The following is a 16,735-nucleotide window of genomic DNA, read 5'->3' on the forward strand; positions in this document are numbered from 1 at the left end:
ACAGTATTTTGTTTTTCAATAATCCACAATTCCCTACAAGTAAAAATAATCAAAAAGGTTATTTATATTTATTGTCTTTTTAGCTCTGAGTCTTTGATTTCTAACTGTTTCATGATCATTTGTAAATCTAATCAAGGTAAGCCTTCCGGGCCTGACGTACGCTCACACGTACGACGGTCACAATCGCTATCGCTATTGGGAGACACAGACTACCCACTGTCAATTTTTTTTACAGATACATTATTTATCTTCCTCTAAAACTTCGTGGATATCCCTTAAACTACTGAGCTGATTTTGATTAACTTGGACGGTTTTAAAAGTTGGAATATAATACTAGATTAAACAAAAAACAATTACAACTAAATATATATATATATAAATTACGCATCACGTTGTTTGCCCGCTTTGGACTCGTAAACTACTCAACCGATTTCTATCAAATTTGCACACCGTGTGCAGTTTAATCTAACTTACTTTTATATATAATTCTACTGTACGTGTGTATGTCACTGAAGTACTCTTAAACGTCTGGGCCGATTTGAATGAGTTTTTGAATGCGATTAGGTGGCGCCGTGGGCGGTTTAGATTCACAAATCATTCCGGCAGATGGCGCAGTCGGTACTTTCATACTTTGTTTAATGTCCTAATCGCTTAAAATATCATGCAGTACAACGTTTGTTAGGTCTGCTAGTATACACGGCAAATCAATAACAGATTTTTTTGGAATTCAGTTAATAATTACGTTTCATTTAGTTACGGGAACTTCATTAGTGAAAATACTTACGGGAACGTTTCTCTGTCCAATGGCCCTGTCTAATGGCCTTAGACCGCTGTGATCCACCTTTTCCAATGAGGCTCCTCTCTCGAGTAAGATTTCGACCAGGTCTGATGGACCTCCACACGCCAGGCCTAAAGGCGTCCTTCCATTTCCGTCTGTTTGATCTAAAAAATGGAGTTATTGGCTTAGGGAGTGTTAAAGTATTACGTAACGCAGGGGGGGGGGGGGTGTTGTCCTGTTGTAAAAGGTTACGACGCGGAGCGGGGATTGAATTACGCGTTATTGTTAATATTATTTTCCACTTTCTAGTACTTCATACCACATACTAGTTTTAGGTTTAAAGAGTCACTGGAGTTGGTCACGAAACGTTACGGCGCGTTTCAGGGGGGGGGGATACATAATAATCAAAAAATCGTGGTGGACTTAGCGCCGAGCGGCGATCTTCCAGGCTACTTGTCACACGGCTTTAGTAAAAGATAGTATTGTCTTTGGTTAACATAGCTTTTACACATTGAAAGAAAACAAATTTTTTTACCGGATTAAAGCTATTTGTATTATTATTATTATTATATTATTGACATAATTTTAAATTTAAAATTATAATAATTACGAAATAAAAGTAAAAAAAGGAAAGAAGCGCACACATACGCATCTTTTATTTAGTAAAAGATGTTCAGAAATGTTAACATTCAAGCAAACCGTATATTTTAAGGATTGCTTACCAATATGAGCTCCTTTATCGAGTAAGGCGGTGACTGAAGTCATGCGCGAGCGTAGTGCAGCCCATCCCAGTGCGCATACGCCGTCAGAATCCACTGACTCGGGATCGGCTCCTGAAATGTCATTAAAAATAAAGGATGAGGTTTTTCGGCTATAGTATTGTAAACTACATGTAACGTCCTTTGATTTAACGACTAAATCCCTAAAGCGTCGAAATTAATTGGCTTTAGTTGGTTTAGTTTGACTTCCATACAATGATACACTCTACATAGCGCCCACTCTCAATAACGACAACAACGACGACGTTTTGACAAACGAGTTTTTATATTGCTAAAAGAGTTTTTATATTGCTAAAAGAGTTTTTATATTGCTAAAAGAGTTTTTATATTGCTAAAAGAGTTTTTATATTGCTAAAAGAGTTTTTATATTACTAAAAGAGTTTTTATATTACTAAAAGAGTTTTTATATTGCTAAAAGAGTTTTTATATTGCTAAAATTAGCAAAAGAGCGTCAGCGTGCACCTCTCGTCCCTGAGGTCGTAGGTTCGATCCGCGGATTTTCTTTCTATGTGCGCATTTAACATTAGCTCTAACGGTGAAGGAAAACATCGTGAAGAAACCGGCTTGCCTTAGACCCAAAAAATTGACGTGCGTTAGGCACAGAAGGCTGATCACCTACTTGCCTATTAGATTAACAAATGATCATGTAACAGATACAGAGCCCAAATCTGAGGCCAAAGCTTAAAAAGGTTGTAGCGCCACTGATTTATTTATTTTTTTAAATTAGCAAAAACTGCGCAGCTGTGTACGTTCTTTTGTCGCTTTCATATCCTAGCCCGCAATAACCTCGACTGTCGGCATCGTGCATACGAACTTTCTAAGAAATTCGTTCTTTTCTTTACAAATTGGGATTGCTTGCACGTGTAGACTGTTGATGACCATGACTAATAAGTAGGAGTCATGGTTTATCTATACGTCTTCACTCTATTTAACGATAACTCTCTGTAACGCCATAAATTACACAGTCCTTTCAGTGTCGTTACATATAGTTTACACTGTATTTATTATATAAGTGATTACACAGGGATTAAAATATAAACACAATTATAACTGTTTCTTAAATAAATCAATATATAATTATATTAAACATTAAACAAGGAAAATCACCGAATTATTATTTTGCGTAAAAATATTTAAAAAAAGACGTAATCAGCCAAACTTAGGCTTTAGTATTTAAGGTTAAAACTCACCATGAGCCAACAGCATCTCCAGCACATCAGCGTGGCCTTCCGCTGCTGCTAAAATTAATGGGTTCTTCCCTCCTGACCCGGCGACATCTGCACCCGAGTCCAATAGCCTTAGGACCAGCGCTGTTCTGCCATTTTTCGCAGCAAGTGCCAGAGGAGACATTTGCCTAGCGTTAAGGGAGTAGGGCGTGGCTCCTCGGATGAGCAGAGCATCAGCGATAGGGGCATTGCCGGTCGAGCAGGCGGCCGTGAGGGCTGTCTCGCCTGTTACGGGGCATATGCCGTCCGGCTGTAAAATGGAACACATAAATATAATTAAAAAAAAATCTTTAAATTTTATTTCTTTAAAAAAATGACATTTTTACAAATATTGTAATGTAATGTAAATGTAATATTTTATGTAAAAGTATGCAAAATTATACTTTTATTTTCTCTAAGATCAAATAGTCACAGAAACTAAAACACCCAAAAATAATTATTATATCGTGACAGTAACTAATCGTTAGAACAACACAATAATGGCAACACCGATAATTCTACAAATACAAAACATAATATACACCAAGATATATATAGAGAGAATATAACAGTAGCTCTTGTGAACTCGGCCTATACTGTCCCATACCTTCTCTACTTATAGATTGTGCTAGTTACAATTTATTTTACCTCATAATGGAAGCATACCCTGATGGTAGGGTAGGTGTAAACAAATTTATTCCCATCAAAAACACAAATAAAAATGGCATAAATATATTTATTTATTAACACTTCGTTACATTACAATATAAAAAATATAATATAATTGAACATAATTAATTCAAAAGGAGGGCAACTGGCGGCCTTATCGAGAGATCTCTTCCAGGCAACCACTCTAAATAGTACTTAGGCTTAAAGACTTAAAGTTTCGTTCCACAACGGAGCTTTTTCTAAGGCATTTTTTACCGTGAATCACCTATGTGGAACCAGCTGCCCACTGAAGTATTTCCGAAGCAATTCGACTTAGGCTCCTTCAAGAAAAGTACGCTACAAATTCTTAAAAGGCCGGCAACGCATTCCCTCTGGCATTGAGAGTGTCCATCTGCGGCGGTACCAAAAAGTACGCTACAAATTCTTAAAAGGCCGGCAACGCATTCCCTCTGGCATTGAGAGTGTCCATGGGCGGCGGTACCAAAAAGTACGCTACAAATTCTTAAAAGGCCGGCAACGCATTCCCTCTGGCATTGAGAGTGTCCATGGGCGGCGGTACCAAAAAGTACGCTACAAATTCTTAAAAGGCCGGCAACGCATTCCCTCTGGCATTGAGAGTGTCCATGGGCGGCGGTACCACTTAACATCAGATGAGCCTCCTGCCCGTTTGCCTTCTAATACATAAAAAGAAAGTTTCGAATAGCTAACAAAATATACTTACGATTAATTCAGCCGTATCAAGAAGATATTCAACGATGTCGAGGTGACCGTTTTGTGCTGCCGCTATTAGGGCGTGTCTCGCCCCAGGTACTATTTGCTCAATGTTGTCGTCGTCTAGATCTATGGAGTTGCGGTCATCTTTTCCCGTCTGGCAACCCAGAAGGTATATAACTGTATCTCTGTGGCCATTTTTGGCTGCGTGGACCAATGGAGTCTGTTCGGCTGTGTCCGGATGGCTTAGAGAAGCACCTGGAAATATGAAGAAAAAAAATAAGTCCTTGCAATGTGCAGACTTAGGAAAATTTATTGAAATATTGAGATATTTATGAGATAATTATCACAGGTCTATCTCAAAGAATGAAAAAAATCTAATAATGCAAATAATTCTCGACTCCACCTTAACCCCTCAGTAATTACATCAAAATCTGTTCAGCCGTTTACGAACACATGCCACAGAAGTATATATACTAGCTGTTTTTTGGCTACTATTTAATAACCTAGTTACAGCAGCGCCATGGCTGATTTGTGAATCTAAACCATACAGAGCGCCACCTAAACGCATACAAATTCATTCAAATCGGTCGAGCCGTTTAAGAGGAGTTCAGTGACATACACAAGTACAGTAGATAAATATAAATAGTAACTAAGTATAGTTATTACTGGATTTATTTAATTACCTGATGCTATAAGCATTCTCGCAACATCAGTGTGGCCTCTCTGACAAGCCAGGGAAAGAGCTGAGCATCCTTGGGAGTTCGTCATTTCAATATCGGCACCAAATTCTATCAGCAACCCGACCATTGCAATAATTCCTTGATACGCGTACATACACAACAAAGGGGCATTGCCGAGGCATTCGGTCACTTGATTAGGAGAACCTCCAGCCAACAGCATCAGCCTGGACACTTTAACGTTCGGAGTGTATATATTTCTCAAATTCGCGATGGCTTCACCGACATTGGCCGAACTCGATGCAACCAAAGTCGCCTGCAAATCTCTCGGACAAAGACCTAATTGAGCTGGACCGAGGTTTCTGTACATGTGCGCTTTCAAAATATGATGACCTAACTCCATTGATTTCTCTGGATCCAGGGGGGCCTGGACCCTCGCTAATCTGAAAGCTATGCCACAGTGACCGGCTCTTAAATCGCAGAGGAATTTCGGACTCTCATTGTCGTCCCGTCGGATGAGCCATTCCCTGAACGACGGGTGGAAGAACATGTACGTGTTGTCGATACGTTTGACGAGAAAATCTGTGAGGGATTCGAATCGATGACAGAACTCTTCCCAAGGCAGAAACGTATCCACAAGTAAGGCGTTCACCGAATAGTATATCTCCACTAAGGTTAGTGGATACAACGCTGATAGACAAACGCTCAGTATATGCGTAACTTTTTCAAAAGATTGCACGGTGGGGAAACGCAGATTGAATTGCAGCGAAAAGATTTGTGCCAGCGATATCGGTACTACTTTGTAGTTGGTCGATTTGACGACTATGTGACTCCGCTCTAACAGGTCCATGATCAACTTCAGGAACAAGAAGGAGCCTTGACTCAAATGCAGGACGTATTGGGCGAACTTCAACACCGGGTTGTGAACACCTTCAGTCTTTCCCGTGGAGCTTTTAATGTTCGTCTCTATAATCGGCACCTGCTGGACTCTGGCGTTGAAGTACTCCAAGAGATCCTTATTCACGTTGTCCGATTCGTCCAAGCTCAGCCTCGTGTATGGCAACTGTTTTGTGAGTTCCAAAAACTGAGTCCGAATAGTGGCGACAATTTTCAGCCAAGATGGCATATCAGGGACATGTCTCGAGAGAAACGAGGCGATCGTGTAGCCGTGGTCAGGACGATGATATTCAGCTTCGCAGAGGCCGTCGACCAGAACGATGCTGTTGGTGGAATCTATACTGCCGTTACGTCGGAGGATTGTTAAGGGTTCAATAATTCCTCTGACGAAAGCTAGGTCCGGGTCTGCGATGCACTCTTTTAATGAGAGACTCGAGAGAAGATGCGCCTCGCTCAGTAAATATTCCCTGTAGGCTTGAAGTCTGGGAGCTTGACAGAGTTGTGCAGCTAAAGAGTGGACGAATTCTCCGACGAGGCAGGTGCTGTTGTTATCAGCCTGAAAAACATATTTTTTTTAATTGGCCATTAAGGATCTCTTTCATGAGTAACAAGTTGATTAAAAGTAATTATATTACTGGAAACACTAAGCCACTGATTTGCAGGCAGTGATTTCAATCAGAAGTATACATTACACGTGGACTATCACGAATCTTAGAACATCTTTATAATACTTACTTGGCAGAAATGATAAGCCACAACTTGTGACGCCAATTGCGAAACCATTTCGGCGGCGATTTCTTCCGGCAACAGTTCTCTTATATCAGATTGTTCCCTCAACTCTTCATACTCGAAGTTTCTCTTGCGGCCAAAGCATGAGTATTCAACTAGCTGTAGTATTAGTGCCGTCTTTCCTGTGCCTGGGCTACCAGAGATTACTATGCCTAAAATATGAAATACGTTTTAAAGTATGAAATATAATCTACAACACAGTTCGCTAAAATATTAATATCATAAAATAGCAATGTTGTTAGTACAATAATAAACTATACTAACAATTATTTTAATGTTAATTCTCTAAGAGAAATTTTTGAACAAAGTTGATGCCTGGCAATCTCTTAAATGTAGACAGTAACTTGCCACCCCAAATACATAGGTACAACCAACGGGTTATATATATAACGTACCTGATGCTGCCGATTCCAGTGCCTTTTCCATATCCCTCATCAGCCAATGTCTTCCTGTGAACGGCGTTTGACCATCCGTAGACGGGACTTCAAAGAACAACGGTCGTAATGTTAACTGCGGTAAGGGGTGTACTGAAACACCAAAAGATTTCTCTGAAGAATATGCTACAGCAAGACAGCCCAATAAAAACGTTATACACAGTAATAAGAAATAGGAAATGGATAAAATTCACATCTTTTATTTATGTTACAAGACACTCAGACTGATTCTTATAAGGCTCGCAAATGCGTTGCCGGCCTTTTAAGAATTAGAACGCTATTTTGCTTGAAGGACCGTATTTAAGTCGATTTTTTTCGGTTTACGTTCCAAATATTGGTAGTGCGCGGCAAAAATTGCCTTAAGAAACGCTTATTTGTGGAACGACGGACGTCGAGGTGATACGGATGGTATTTTGCGTTCTGCCTTGACGCCTGATGATCAAACTCAGTTGGCATTAGCAGCAGGTATTAGCCCGAACACGACTTTTAACTAGGTTTTTTTTAGCTAGCGATGTTTGAACGTGGGCGTTTTGGTATGAGAATTTTGCGCGCCTGATCTTACAAAACTTGGCTTCGCAATATCTGACACTATTGGAGTGGATCTGATCTGATATAAATACAAAAGAAATTGATTGTATTTGTAATAATTACGACAAAACATAGTTGTATGATCATTTAAGAAAGTTTAACAATAGTAACACTGGCTAAATGATTTAAAAAAAATTATATGATTACCTTTCTTCTGATCTGATGATGTAGATGAAGCTTTGCTGCTGACTCTTGCAGACCGTCGTGCTGCCGTTTTTCTATTCTTGAAGAAACCTGAAGACATCCGGGCCAAATCTTCTCTTCCGCTTTGTAGTGCTGTGAAACAACGGAATTTCTTAATACATTTCGCAAAATTTCCTATTATTCCGCGTCCATATTAATACGAAACTATTTTTATTTGATATGCCATTAAGATAATGGTTTTATTGGTATGTGCAGATTAAAAAAAAACTTGTATCATAAATTCTTCAGAAGAATTTATGGCAAAAGGCTCATCATAATTAAATGTATTTTAATGATAATTATGGCAGTAAATCAATTAACGAGTTATACAACCAATTCACGGACGCCTTAATCTTGTTACAATTAAATTTTATGGTAAGCCTACGCACTAACATATTTATGATACAAAAAAGTATTTACACATACTTGTTACAGAATGCCGCCTGCTTCCTGGACTTGATGAGGAACAGTTGCTGGCAGCTGACAGTGACATGGACGCCAGGGAACCCAGCGAGTCTCTACCCAGGGGAGTCGTTGCATCGACTTCTGATGATCCGGTTAAAGTTGACACCTAAGGTTTAAGTACCAAAACATAATTAGAAGTTTTGGTAAAGGAAAGTTCGGTTTACTAATTCTTGACAATTTGTAATGAATATATTTGTTTATTGTTTGTGGGAAAAATATCACCGAAGTGTTTCTAAAAGAAAAATATCTGAAGCAAAAAAATGGAGGGAAAAGAGTGTGTATAGTGGAGAAATAAATATATGTAAATTGTCATTATTTATTGAATTGTAAGGTAATAAGAAATACAAACCGGACTAGTATTGTGTGAAGCAAGCGTATGCGCATCCAGCGAGGCAAGAGACGTGCAGCTTTCACGAGATTTATTTCTGGACCTTCTCTCACCCAGAAGCAAACCGAGACGCATGTAGAGGTCATTTTGTCGACGAGACTCGAATCCTTGCTTGATGTGACCTCCCTCGTCATCTAAAACAAAATACTTTGATTAAACTAACTGCAATGACCCGGCAAATACGATACTTCAGTTCTACGATAACCAATATTCCACAGTAATGAGATGTAACGTAACCTCTTACCACAATACCTTTTTTTTTAAGTTTTTCAAAATCCTAGTCTAATATGCATATTTAATGTCAAGAACATTATGACGTGTTTATCAAAACCAAGCGCTTTGATTTTTTATGTGTACAAAGTGAAAGTTAGGTGTTTAAGGTATTCCTTAGTTCATATTGCCAAGTCTAGTTGCCCTTGTCAATTGTCATTTTAATATTTTGACATAGGTCATTGGTTCCTTCCTTGATGTTGTCTGTTAATGTATGGATGATCGTATCGTATTTGCTAAAATAAAACAACATGCGTAACACTCATGCTAACAAAAATTATTTACAGAAAAAATTGTGTTGTGCTATTATAATGTGTAAAAATCCACACATGCTGTAAAAATTTACATGCGACACCGCAAAAAACACCAAAAAATGTAATAACATTAAATATGTATATACAGCAATTGTTATTCACAGTATGTTTTCTTAATTAATTAGATATGTGTTTAAAGCCTACACGGCATACAGTCAATCGTCGTCCCTAGTCTTTCAATAAAACGACACTCACAGCCCATTTGTTAAAAGTTTTGTTATTATTGAGTATTCGATGGATCGTTGGTGTCCTGTGGTGAAAGCGGTTGAATAAGAAATAAATATCTCGAAACACTTTATTGATTATGATAGAAGTGTAAAATCTATTATTTAAGTTGCGTCTATAATTATTGCTATGACTAACTTGACAACATTATACCAATAACCCTTTGATACGTTTAAATATTTATTTTTATTATGAGTAGTTTAGTCTAGTTTTTTTTAATGTTTCTATTATGTTTGGGTTCTCTGGAAAAAAAACTGCTTTTAGCAGTAAGACCATTGTGTTAATTTATTTATTCTTATTTTTCTCCTGATTTGTTTTATTAAGTTTTTCAATATTGTTACTTTATTATATTCTAAAGCGCCAATATATAGTATAATAATGACACTAATAAGAAATGAATAATTTTTTTTACATATTACAAAAGTGGCAATAAATACTTCTTTTCTACCTGTAGAGATATAACAGTTATAGTTATTATTAAAAGCCGGTAATAACCAATAATAAAATAATGATAAACACAACTTTTTCGTCGAGCATAGAAAGTGTTGTTTCTCACATTAGATTTTCAAATTGCCGTGAGATTTGTACTTCTATATAATTGCGAACAGGAAATGTGATCGTATGAAAGGTTACGGCGGAGTTAATAAGTATAGGAATTATCTTATAATCATGAGAATTATTCGCATCGCAGGATTAATGCTATGGGAAGTGTATGTTTTTGTCTAATTTTTTTCCGAAAAATTGTTCCCATACTCCTCCGAAACGGCTCGACCAATGCTTATGAATTTTTTAAGCATATTCAGTAAGTCTGAGAATCGGCTACTATCTATCTTCCAGACCCCAAAATTAATTAATTAATTAATAAATATATATATATATTAATTAATTTAATTTAAATTTTTTTTTATGATACAGAATACAAAAATACATACAACCCTTAATTGTCCCCCCTTTACCAACAACCCCTTTTTATTATAGTAGATAGGTTATTTTTATTGAACTAAAAAAAACGTTTCCTGGAAATAATATACATGGCAAAACGACGTTTGCCGGGTCAGCTATTAATATATATATATTTAAACTAAGATAATATCATGAATCTCTATGTTGTAGTTGTGTACCATACAACAATAGTTTTGATTTGAGAAGTTTTTTTAAATAGTTTAGATTTTAAATAGACAATTTTATTCGATCCGTGACTGGCCACTTACAAAAATATTTTTTATTTATATAAAACCTCTTTCGAAATTTGAATCACAGGCGGCTAACGCGCAGGCTGAGGAGTATTAAATCGAAAAAAAGTTCGAAAAGGAAATGTAAGGATGCAATCCGACGTCAAACGACACCTGCGAAACGCGTGGGAACCACTGCGATTTCATTTGATACGCGAGGCTACTAAATGAGCTTTTTATAGCGGTGCCAATTTGCCTGTTTTAAAGTTGAAATTGATTCTATTATTTTGGATAAAACGATTAACCTACCTTTGAAAGTATTAACTTTTATTTAAGAAAAAGTATACGAGTTAATGTGTTTTTACTGTGTATTTATATATGTAAACTTGAATTTTATTAAACGTAAATAACGTTATGGTATTTGTTTTTCTATATATTATATAATATATTTTTAGTAGCCGTGCTAATTGTGCGCTTGTATTGAATTACGGTGTACATGGTAACATTTAGACCACCATTGTTAAGATGACTCTAATATTTATTTAAAAAAAATCTTCTCTAGTACCTAGAAATTCTCTACCTACCTAGATAACTCTAAAGGTAGGTGGATCAAAAATACGTAACAATACATATGCGACGGTTTTTATTACTTAAGTATTTTATAGTTCTATTGCTTATTGAACTAACAATTAATTCGACCTATAGTAGCAATATACTATTGTCCAATAACAACGATCGTGAGTCTAGATCACTAGTTTATTGTTTTCGTGAAATTACTACAATCTCTGCCGGATAGGGCATTAAATTTAAGATAATTGTGTTTTAGAATTGCTTTGATATTGCCAAAGCTTTAGACAGCATTTAAAAGAATACTAGTTTTTAAATTACATAATATTTATGAGCATTTTATCAATTCAATCAGATCGAACGATCATAAATTTTTCGTAAAACATTTCATATCTTCGCCATCGCAATATTGCACACGACAATCTCTACATTGCTTGCTTGAATAGATTTACTATGAAGTTCCTACGAAAAACGAGTAATGTATTACAACCAGTCCTATAACATCGATTACAAGTAAAGCCGGTTCACATGTGCGTGGGATTTTGTTGTTAACGAGTGCATCCCGGTGTTAATGCCACACCCACATTCACTGTCGCATAGTCAATGCACCTTGTTTTGACATCAGAAATCAAATGCATAAATAACATATACGCTTTAACAGACACAAAATTGTTAACTATTATTTATGTATTCAAGAGCCAGATTAAGTCTCCCGAATACACAGCACATCACAACTAGGCATCCGGTCCTATCGAAGAAGCTGCCAATACTGGGTCTCACCAACAAAGGCTTAATAATAATAATAAATTTATGTATGTGTTGGACTAAATAAGTATTTTTTAAAATACAAGGTCGACGGAATGCCATTATGACAGACTAAAGTATTGACTAGAAATATTGAAAGCCACTCGGACTTTCAGTAGTTATAAATTCATTGCGTTTATATCCGTTTCAGACATTTTAATCAATTGAGACCGATACAATGAATGCGATTCCATAATAGTTTACTGCGCAACATTTTATCACCATTTGTTTTCTAATGTAATATGTCAGCTGTCAAGTTCACGTCACTGAAAGCAATTGACCCTGACAGTGGTTTGAATTGTTAAATCAAATGTCAGTGGGAAGTAAGGTACAGATATTGCGCAACACTGGTTCTTTTGTTATACAACTTAACTGAAATTTTAAAGTACTTAGTTTTACTATTATAATAAATATTTCGTCAGCTTCTGAGATATATATATATATATATATATATATATATATATATATTAGGTCCTTACATATGAAATTGGCGTTTTGTCGTACTGGCCACTTTGACCTCAAATACCTCCTCTTTGGTAAGGAATTCCAAATTCAAATTTGCACCGCTATTTACTCGTGTATTTGTGCTTCGATGACAGTTATTCATTTGTTTTTTTCTGGTTGCGCCACTCATTTTACAAAATGGGAAACTTAAAGTATCGCATTATTTACGAGTACGAGTTCCGCGTGGCACTAGTGCTGCGGAAACGACTCGAAGGGTGAATGATGTGTATGGCGGTCATGTTGCAAAAGAAAACACATTTCGTTTTTGGTTCCAACGTTTTCGTTCTGGAAATTTCGAACTGCAGAACAAGCCCCGTGGACGGCCTGAGACCCAAGTTGATAATGAAGTATTGAAGGCTATTGTGGAAGCGGATCCATCGCAAACCACGTCCGAGTTAGCTGCAGGCTGCGGTGTTAGTGATAAAACTGTTTTCATTCACTTGAAGCAAATTGGGAAGATTAAAAAGCTTGAAAGGTGGGTACCTCACGAATTGACTGAAGCAAACCGCTGCGTTACATTACTGAACCGGCACAATTATGAAGGTATTTTAAACCGAATCATTACCTGTGATGAAAAATGGATTCTTTACGATAATCGGAAGCGCTCAGCGCAATGGTTGGATCCTGGCCAGCCAGCCAAATCCTGCCCCAAGCGAAAAATGGAAAAGCTAGCGGCTAAACAACCTAGGCTAGTCAATCACTCCACGCCACTGCTACTTCACGACAACGCTAGACCACACACTACACAACAGACGGCTACCAAATTAGAAGAGCTTCAATTGGAATGTCTAAGACATCCTCCGTACTCCTCGGACCTTGCTCCAACAGATTACCATTTTTTTCGAAATTTGGACAACTTTTTGCAAGGGAAAAAATTTAACTCTGATGGGGCAGTCCAAATCGCCTTCACAGATTTTATTGATTCCCGTCCGACTGGTTTTTTTAGTAAAGGGATCAATGAACTACCTATGAGATGGCAAAAGTGCATAGAAAACAATGGTTCATACAAGTATATTATATTTAAAAATATTCGACTTTTTGTTGCTCCCATATAAAACGCCAATTTCATATGTAAGGACCTAATAAATCTAAACCTAAGGATATATAAATCAGTGGCGATACAACCTAATTAGGTCTGGGCCTCAGATTTCTGTATCTGTTTCATGATCATTTGTTAATCCAATAGGCAAGTAGGTGATCAGCCTCCTGTGCCTGACGCACGCCGTCGACTTTTTCAGTCTAAGGCTATTCAATTTCCTCACGATGTTTTCCTTCTCCGTTCGAGCCAATGTGAAATTCGCACACAGATTGATAGTCCATAGATGCACGGTCCGGGATCGAACCTACGACCTCAAGGATGAGTGTCGAACGCTGAAGCCACTAGACCAAAATTGCTCATAAAGTCTATATACTAAAAACATTTCGTAAGAAATATTTCTCGCAAAAGTAATAGTAGTCCATAATATTATATTTGGTGGCCGTTTTGTGAATTTTAACATCATAATAATGAATTCAACAATTTCGAAAGTCCATTATCGAAACATCGAAACTCGTGCAACTCTTATCGAGTAATGTCAACTTTCTGTCAAATCGCTTTAAACGTCACCTGTCAATTTCCAGATAAAGTACGGTTTTATTGAAACATTTTAATAAAGCTGTGTATAAAAATGTTGCAATGAACAATAAATTTAATGGTTCAGGCACGTAACTTTGTTGAAACATAATATGTTTGTAGCTTTGTGTTATTTTTAAGGCTGTTTTATTTGTAATTTCATGAAGTGAGGAATCTTTACGTTCAAATATTGTTTTATCAATATAATGTAATTTATTAAAAAGCTTTTTTGAGATAAAGTTTAATGCGAGTTGTTAATGATGGGGATGAAGAATAATTTACATATTCATATTTAAAATAAGTCAAAGCAACCCAACATTTTAAGAAAATAAAAAGATTTTCTTAGATTGGACGTTTTTAAGAAAGAATGGTGATGACCACAATATATAGAAATTTTAACGTAAATTACAGAGCACACACAAATTAACTGTTATATATAAATATGCTGATAGATGTTTAATTAATTATGATAATACTTATTAAAGTAGGTACTTTTTTATTAATAAATTCTAAAATGTATTTATATTTATAATTCTGACAAACTTCTACAATGTAGTAATCAGTATTCATATCTTGTTTACGTTATAAGCGTAAATTCCTATAAAATAACTTTAACCTAATAACTAACATTTAATCATTTTAATAATTTAATTCAAATTTGTTAACGTATAATTCTGATTGTACATATTACTTATAAATATCTATTGATAAAAGAAAACAAAGATGACGCTCACCAGAAACCTGGAAACATGGAATAAAGAAGAGACAAGTGGAAGGAACTGGATGAGGCCGTCACTCCATCAGAGGTCGAGTACTAATGTTAAATATGACATGGACTTAATGTAATCCTTATTATGTAGTACTCGACTAAAGGAATTTTTTATTATCAAATTTCTATTTACATAAATAGTTTTATCATATTTTTTTGTTGCATGTTTTGATAATTAAATAATAAATTCTTCGGTTTAATACTAATGATATTATTAGAAAAATAGGCATTAAAGTCCTCACAAAGATTACATTCACAGAGGTTTCGACCTTTGACATCACAACGCTTGAGCTGACACGACATCTATGAGTCAATTAAAGCACCGTTAATTTTGATAGAATTAATTGACCTATAAGCTCACACGTTTATTATTTAGTCGGCAAGCCTGGATTATCAGAAAGTAAAGTCTTTCATAAAGTTAGTGTGTATTATCCGATTTTCGTATCCACTTGTTCATCCCTTTGGTGAGCAGTTTATCAGTAGTAAACAGACACGTGTCTCAGTTCTTTTTTTTTAGTTGAATCAGTTATTGTATTTAATTTAATAATTTATTTATTTTCTCCCATGTAACATTTACAACAATAAATAAGATCGCTTTTATATTACGAAACTCTGTGATGTATACCTATATCTCGGATTTCGGTGTGCCTCATGGCAAAGGCCTCTTCTAACCCTTTCTACTGTTCTCCATCTTCTCTTCTCGCCTACTGTAAATTTGAGATCGCCCTCCCATATTTTGTGTTGTCAGCCTCTTTTTTGGTTTCCGTTTTGTGGGTACATTCCGTCAATATTTTGCTCCATTTTTCGTGAGAGCATATGACCCATCCATCTCCATTTCAATTGGCTTCGCTTTCGTCTATATTTGTTTGCTCATCTTAAAGTAATCAATATTTTATAAATACTATCATCATAAGCCATACGTAATATATTTATTGCTTATATAAGTCTTTATTTCAATGGCGTGAAAGCTTTTTATGTTAGTGTAAAGTTGATAATATTATTTGTGTATTACCGGACGTTGGGTTTAAATAAAAGTGTAGGTTCAAGCTTGTCTACATTTCGAAACACAAAATGACAATGTCTGTGAGGGCGTCTTTCACCTTGGTCGATATAGATGACATAATCTGTGAATAAGCGGTCAGCCCACCAGCCATGGGCTATCGCTAGTTATCTTAAAACAGAAGGATCGTGTTGGAACGCAGCGTTTGACTGTCATACATATTTAAAATCGCTAATATCGAAGTTGTATAGAATATAGTCGTTTCCCAACGTTTAGGAAAAAAAGATACGTGGTGTATGCGAGATTCCGGTTTCAGCATCTTTCGTCTTTCATAAAAGGATTTATTTAGATGGAGACAAGAACAACAGAGCCTTTGCCTCCATAAATACAATGTCACTATCAGTTGGAAATTTATTGCTATATTGAATTTTCGTAAAACATCTCAGTGTTTATAAAAACCCAATTTAATTGTTAAAAAATATATTTTTAAGACTGATAAGTATTTCAAATTTCTTCCTACTGTCTATGTATTCTGTGCTCGAAACAATTCGTACGATATTTACGCAGATAGCAATAAATTGGTATGTAAAATACGGCCTTGTTCATATTGTTGCTGTTTATCATATTTAGCATCTTTCAAACATTTGTCTGTATTTGGAGCATATAAATTATTATAATCCCACGGTTTCAATAGCTAAATTAATTTTATAATATAGAACATAAGTTTTATGTGAAATAATTATTTAGTTTTCTTCACAGTGCATACTTTAGTCCTGGGTTTATTTCTGGTAAAACCACAATTGACACGAAGGATGACAAAACCTTGTTTAACATATTTTTACATGCTCTGAATATTTAATATCTGATATATATAGTAAATACATAAGTACACAATTATCATATATTTTTGTTGGATTGGGAAAGGGAACTAC

General features: G+C 36.0%; 1 protein-coding gene across 3 annotated transcripts in view; it reads right to left on the reverse strand.

The window, feature by feature from the left end:
* Positions 1 to 16,735, reverse strand: part of LOC123720867 (protein TANC2) — a 198,659-nt gene that overhangs the window by 2,541 nt on the left and 179,383 nt on the right. For all 3 annotated transcript variants that reach the window (XM_045677683.1, XM_045677684.1, XM_045677685.1), the window contains 10 exons: positions 8,528 to 8,700; positions 8,140 to 8,284; positions 7,678 to 7,806; positions 6,904 to 7,035; positions 6,455 to 6,660; positions 4,829 to 6,275; positions 4,153 to 4,400; positions 2,748 to 3,033; positions 1,501 to 1,611; positions 785 to 942 (listed from right to left, as the gene is read on the reverse strand). In XM_045677683.1, coding sequence (XP_045533639.1) covers positions 785 to 942; positions 1,501 to 1,611; positions 2,748 to 3,033; positions 4,153 to 4,400; positions 4,829 to 6,275; positions 6,455 to 6,660; positions 6,904 to 7,035; positions 7,678 to 7,806; positions 8,140 to 8,284; positions 8,528 to 8,700 — 3,035 coding nt within the window. The remainder of the gene's footprint in view (positions 1 to 784; positions 943 to 1,500; positions 1,612 to 2,747; positions 3,034 to 4,152; positions 4,401 to 4,828; positions 6,276 to 6,454; positions 6,661 to 6,903; positions 7,036 to 7,677; positions 7,807 to 8,139; positions 8,285 to 8,527; positions 8,701 to 16,735) is intronic.

This window comes from Pieris brassicae, chromosome 2 (assembly GCF_905147105.1).
Source record: "Pieris brassicae chromosome 2, ilPieBrab1.1, whole genome shotgun sequence".
NCBI lineage: Eukaryota > Metazoa > Arthropoda > Insecta > Lepidoptera > Pieridae > Pieris > Pieris brassicae.